Raw genomic sequence first — 6,634 nt, forward strand, 5'->3', positions numbered from 1 at the left:
ATCCCATTGTGTGTGTGTGTGTGTGTGTGTGTGTGTGTGTGTGTGTGTGTATCTCACAACTTTATCCATTCATCTGTTGATAAACACTTAGTTGTTTCCATGTCTCAGCTATTGTAAATAATGCTGCAATGAACACAAGGTACAGATGTCTCTTTGACATAATGATTATTTTTTCCTTCAGATATATATCCAGAAATGGAATTGCTGGATCATACAGTAGTTCTATTTTTATTTTTTGTGGACTCTTTATACTGTTTTCTATAATTGCTGCACCTATTTACATTTCTACCAGCAGTGCACAAGGGTTCCCTTTTCCCACATTCTCACCAGCATTTGCTATCTGTTGTCTTTTTAATGCTAGCCATTCTGACAGGTATAAGGTGATACCTCATTGTGGTTTTAATTTGCATTCCCTTGAAGTAGAAGCAGTCCTCCTTCCTTACATTTCCTTGAAGATTGAGCACCTTTTCATGCGCCTGCTGGCCATCTATATATCTTCTTTGGAAAAATGTCTATTCATTTGTTTGCCTATTTGTAACTGGATTTTTTGGTATAAACCGTTTTTTAAACTTAGTATTCAAAATTTACTTTAAAGCATCATGGTTTGATGAAAAGAGTTCTAGTTTTATATTGCTGACAATTGTTGGCTCTGCAGTATTAGACAAATTCTAATCCTCAATCTCTGCATTGTAAAGTAAAAATTTAAAACAGTTTTGTAGGTTTGTTGTAAGAAATAAAAGAGAGAATTACATAATGTGCCTAGCATTCTATACATGGAATTTATTCATTCTTAGTACTATTTCAAATAGAATACAAAATGACAAGTTATATATCACTGACTTACATTCAGTTTCCTATGAATGGTTAGTTCACCATAAAACAATGTCAGGCCACAAAGTTTCTGGTATCATAAACCTATTCTCTCCTTGATTGTGCCTTTATCATTAAAGACTTCTTTGGAGGCTTAAACGTGTAGGCCGACCCTTATATACACCATCTTCTAAAAGAGGGGCTAGTTCCAGAAGGTATCCATGAGTTGCAGACACCAACTGCATTTATCTGTATGTTTCACTTTGGCCAAATAAAATTCCTCGGTACTCTGAAAGTCAACTATGGTTTGTATTTTATTCTCAGAAGAGTATATAATTATAATGTCAGTGGGGCATGAGTCTATTCCCTGCTACTAGCTTACATAGCCAAGAGTTAAATGCTTTTAAAATTAAATGGTATCCCTTTAAATTTAAAATGAATTAGACCATGGTGTTTCCCTTGGCTCAAGGATAAATGGCATGGAAATTAAAGAAGATAGTTCTAATGTCATGGAACAGCACGGGTCAGTTAGGGTGAGATGATCACTCTCCTCGTCATTAACATTACTTTGCATTTAGATAGCTCCGCTCCTTTGGCAGACTCATTCTCATTCTAGCCCATTGCTTAGTATCCAAGCAGCTTGTGGAGCTCCTGATGACATCAAAGGTGATCCTGATGTGGAGGAGAAGCCACAAGTCAAGAGGGAAGTGAACAATTAACCTTCAGGCTTTATTTGCTCACTCCCATCTTCTTTTGCAAACAACCTGCAAACATGAGCTTACTTGAAAAGACTATCCATATAAACTTAAAGCCTCTCACGGAAATTTTGATTTATCTGAATTTCAGATTTTTTTTAAAGTAAATTTTAAATCGCAACAGTGAGCGTGTTGGTGTGTGTGCATACATTTGGAAAGTTTGGATATTTGTTGTCTAAGCCCAAAAGTATAAAAAGTGCTAACGTGTAGGACAAATATAAATTAAAAATAAGAGGTTTAATTCTCCCTGTTGAAAATAAAGGAAGAGACCATTTATACCAGAAAATTCGTAAGTACTTTCTTTTCTCGTTGACATATATATGAATCCTTTTGAGAATTAGATAAGACTTTTGTCAGCTTTATCTTTCTCAAGGACCTGGGAACCATCTCTTAGAGAGGTAATCATCAAGGAAAATAGTATCCTTATCTCACGGTCTGGGGAAGGTGGAAGCCTAACTTCGGTGGGAGGCTTGCTCCAAATCACAAAAGTACCTCCTTTCATAGAGACATGAGAATTTTATTTTCCCTCTGGTTAAAGCTAATACACTAACACAGATGGTCACCCCAATTATCAGATAAATTCAGGATGAACTATACGTGACAAACGGTGCTGTCAAGTCATCTTGAGGACCATTTATTATTCATCTTGAAAACATGTCTTGAGGACTAGCCCTCAACTAGTCTTGAGAACTAATTATTTATTTTGAAAACATGTATGCAATGGGTTGCCTCTGCTCGACTATGTAAAAGAGTGAGATTCCTTTCTGTCTTTGCAACCTTTAGTGTATTGCCTGTGTTGAGCATCACATTCTAGTTTAATGCCTATTCAATGATAAACGTGTTTTCATCTCTACTGTCTTTGTAGAAAGGATTTTTGGGTTGGGAGAAAATTTTGGTTTTAGTTATATTTCCCCAATACATGACTGTGCTTTTCATTGGAATAATGGACTTGAAAATAATAGAATATTGTTAGTTGTTCTCAGTCATAATGCATATGAGACCCATCTGCAAGGTTTAAAATACAAATTCCCGGCACCATAGTCAGAAATTCTGACACTGCATATCTGGGGGAACGCAGTGAAGTCCACACTTAACAACTTTCTCAGGTGCTTTTGATGCTGGTGGTCAATGGGCACCCTTGTAAATGCAAGTTTTAACACAATTTTTAAAATTTACCATATGAAAAATACTTCCTTTTGCTGTCCTAGTCACTCCTTGGCTTATTTACAGGCTTTATTTATCTTTAAAAGTATAATACATCATGAGCTAGATCCTCTCTGCCAAGAAATATTCTTACATTTTGGCCTTCTTTTTTATCCATAACAGAGTAAGGCTTGACAACCCTTCCCAGGCCCCAGCCTCTGGCCCCTCACTCTCTGAGGGCCTCTGCCTCCCACTTCACCTAAGAGCTGAACATAATTAGCATCTCTCAACTTCTCTGCCTGTGTCTTTTATTTCTCCTCCCCTAAATCAAAGAAACAGTGACCACTTTTCCAAGGTTAACTCCTCCACCTGTACTTTTGATCTCTTCCATATTCTCTCTCCTCATTACATCAATTATTTCTTTGTTCGTAATCCCAGTCTCTGAATACTTTCCCCTTGCTCATGTATACTCAGAGGTCTCTAGTCCTCTAATCCAAAAATTCTCCTTTCTCATTTAAATTGCTGGCTCAGCTAACTCCCCTCTTTCCTTCACCATCAAAGTTATTTAAATAGTAGTCTATTTCCACACCTTTCCTTTTCCTATCCCTCATTCACTGTTCACTCACTGCACAGGGATTCAACTCTCACACAGCTATTTTCGGTTTCAACCTCTCTTCTCAGACCCAGGTCCATATTTCCTACTTCTGAGTAGAGGTTGCCACTCTACATTCTAAAAGCACCTCAAAGTCATTATTTTCAAGCCCAAACTTCCTTTCTAAAACATGCAAATGCCCTATATTTTTGGTGTCAGTTAACAGTATCAACAACCAGTTATCCAAATTCAAAACCTCCTCTAGCCTTCTCTTTCTCTCACTTCCCAAGTCAAATCAGTTCTCAAGTGCTAGGGAGTCCATCGCAAAATACTGCATCTCTTAATAACTATCTCCTTCTACTGCTTCCACTGCCACTGCCTTCATGACATTTCTCTCTGCCTCTAGTCTCTTCTAACTTGATTTTGTTCTTCACACTTTCCCCAATGCCTGCTTTCTGAAACAAAATGTGACCACGTCAAATCCTTAAAAAAGGTATATTTAAAAAGAAGCAATGAACCCAGTGACAGGGCAAGAATAAAGATGCAGATGTAGAGAATGGACTTGAGGACATAGGGCAGTGGGGTAGGGGCGAAGGGGAAGCCGGGACTAAGTGGGAGAATAGCATTGACATATATACACTATCAAATGTAAAATAGATAGCTAGTGGGAAGCTGCTGCATAACACAGGGAGATCAACTCGATGATGGGTGATAACTTAGAGGGCTGAGATAGGGAAGGTGGGAAGGAGTCACAGGAGGGAGGGGATATGGGGATATATGTATAAATACAGCTGATTCACTTTGCTGTACAGCAAAAACTGGCACAACAGTGTAAAGTAATTATACACCAATAAAGAGCTTAAAAAAAAGTTGAAAAGAAGAAAAAAAAGCAATGTCTCTTCATTGCTTACAAAATGAAGACAAAACACTATTATTACACAAATAATACAAAAAGTATCCTTCCCAAAACAATTGAACCTGGATTTATTCAAACTTCTGGCTCTAATCAGTTGACAGGTTATACAGGAAAAGAGGAGCATGTTAAATGACATGTAACAGTTACAGTCAACCAGATCCAGAGTGTTGGAATTCTAAGCAACAAATGACCAAATTATTTAAAGAGGTAAATGGCATTTTAGAAAAGCAAAGGACTGCTATAAATTAAGATAGACTTAAGAAGCACATCAACAAATGCACCATGTGGATTTAGAGGCAACTTGGCAGAGTATTAGATAATATTAAGTAATTATTGTTAAGCTTATTAGATATACAAGTGTAATGATTTTTTAAGTTTTCACTTTTATATAATGAAATGTGAATAATGAATTTATTTTAAAATATTTCAGAGATGGGGGTAGTAAGAAGGAAAGATAAACAAAATTTATAAATGTTGACAACTGATAAAGCTGGATGATTACCATGAGTGCTTTTTACTAACCTCTACTTTTGCATATGTTTGAAATTTTCCGTAACAAAAAAGTTAAAAAATATATCCTAATATTTGTGATATTCAAAATCATTAAGAACCCTGCCTTAACTTACCTTTGTAGACTTGCCTTTAGACATTCCCCATCCTGACCTCCTTATTTTACTTAACCTGCCAAGTACTTTCATACTAGGTCTGGGCTCATGAAGACATTCCTACACACTCTTCTCTTTATTCTGGAGCAAGCCAGATCACCTCTCTTCAAATAAATTAGAAACGTCACATCAACTACATAACTACCTACTGATTGCTCTGTGCAGGTGTGTTGTTGCCCTGGCATGCTCCAAACACAGGAACAAGTAAAATATGACAGAAGGTATTTTAGTTTGCAATACATATGTAGAAAAGTATTTTCAGATTGTCTAATTCTTATTTTGTAACTACTGAACTGTGGTTCTAGACCTTTAGCTGATATAAAAAGATGAATACTTAAGTGAAACCTTAAATTACCTCTAAAAAGTGCAAGTTTTAGGAACCTGTGGGACATGTCCATTAATATGGTCAAAATCTCATGTCTGTCATAATTTTGATGGGTTGCTGTTAAATGCATTCTGAAGCTGGCTTCTATACTTTGGTGGTAACCAACATTTCATTGAAATAGCTTTTTTTTTTTTTTTTTGAGTATTGCATAGTATTTCATAATCATTTTATAAGTATTCTTCCCAAATAAATTTATTAGCATATAAAGGCAGTTTTTTAAAGTCCAAATTTATTTATGAGAAAAAAGCCATCAATTAGGCAAATTTTTAATGACATTAGCCTCTCCCAATTTTATCAACCATTAGCCATTATTTTTCACAACTGTGAGCAGCCATTATAATAACAAACTACAATGAATACTTTGTGTGTTAATGTGGTTATAAATTACAACTTCAGAAAAATGTCTTGTCATTTGCCATCTGTTAGTATCTGCTTAATATAGACAGATATCCCCCTCATTTTCCTTATGTATTTAAATGACTTACTATTCAAACATAATCACTCTTTTCAGATGCAATTGGAGAAAAGATTGGGTTCAGACTTACCAGGAAATCTACTGTGGAGGTTGGCGTCACAATTGTAGCCATTGAACTGAGAAGACCCTGGAAGCACTCTGATTGTTAGAAGCAACAGCAACCATATCTGTTCCATTGCAAAACCTAGAAAAGAGTCACTTTTCATGTGGACATCACCAGCCTTCACTCTTACTTGCTGGGAAGACTGAGGTTGATGTCAACTCACTGTTCGATAGGCAGGCTGTCTATATCCATGCAGGCAAAGCTCATTAAAGACCTAAGGATTATCAGAAATAATTACCAACAACGAGGCAGAGATTTTGGCTACAATATTTCAAAATTATTTTTATTCTTTGACTCTAGTTTGCTAAGGGTGACAAAGTTAGACTTTTGTAGTAGAAGAACTAAGATATGAATCATGACATTTGCAAAAGAAAGATTTTTATTATAAACAAGAAGAACTCAAACCAAGTATTTAGCAGATCAGAATAGCAAGCTAGGCAGACTGACTGATTTGGAGGCCAAGCTACACTTTAAAGCACCAATATCCATAGTTAGAGGGATTTAACACTCAATAGTTGATTTTCAGAGAATTCTCAATACTCCCAATGACCAAATAATGTTACGAAAAATTTTCTCTCAACAGAGGAATTCCAGGATACTACTACTTCTCAAAATCAGTGATTTGTATATCATTTTCTCAGGAAATACAGGAATAAAGCAAAAGGGAGAACAGAAAAATACTACATGTGGAATGACATCCTGGTTTCTCCATTGGCTGCTTGTTGGTGGTTGATAACTGATACAGAAGTATGAAAACTTTGAATTCTTAGGAGATTGTAATGGAAATTGT

The 6,634-nt window shown here is 36.0% G+C and overlaps 1 protein-coding gene across 1 annotated transcript in view; it reads right to left on the reverse strand.

Annotated features, from left to right (window-relative positions):
- The window catches only part of ZPLD1 (zona pellucida like domain containing 1), a 41,217-nt gene extending 35,270 nt beyond the window's left edge, over window positions 1-5,947 (reverse strand). The window contains exon 1 of the mRNA XM_057697819.1: window positions 5,812-5,947. Coding sequence (XP_057553802.1) covers window positions 5,812-5,947 — 136 coding nt within the window. The remainder of the gene's footprint in view (window positions 1-5,811) is intronic.
- Between the last annotated feature and the right edge of the window lie 687 nt (window positions 5,948-6,634).

Source organism: Hippopotamus amphibius, chromosome 10 (genome assembly GCF_030028045.1).
Source record: "Hippopotamus amphibius kiboko isolate mHipAmp2 chromosome 10, mHipAmp2.hap2, whole genome shotgun sequence".
Classification (NCBI taxonomy): domain Eukaryota; kingdom Metazoa; phylum Chordata; class Mammalia; order Artiodactyla; family Hippopotamidae; genus Hippopotamus; species Hippopotamus amphibius.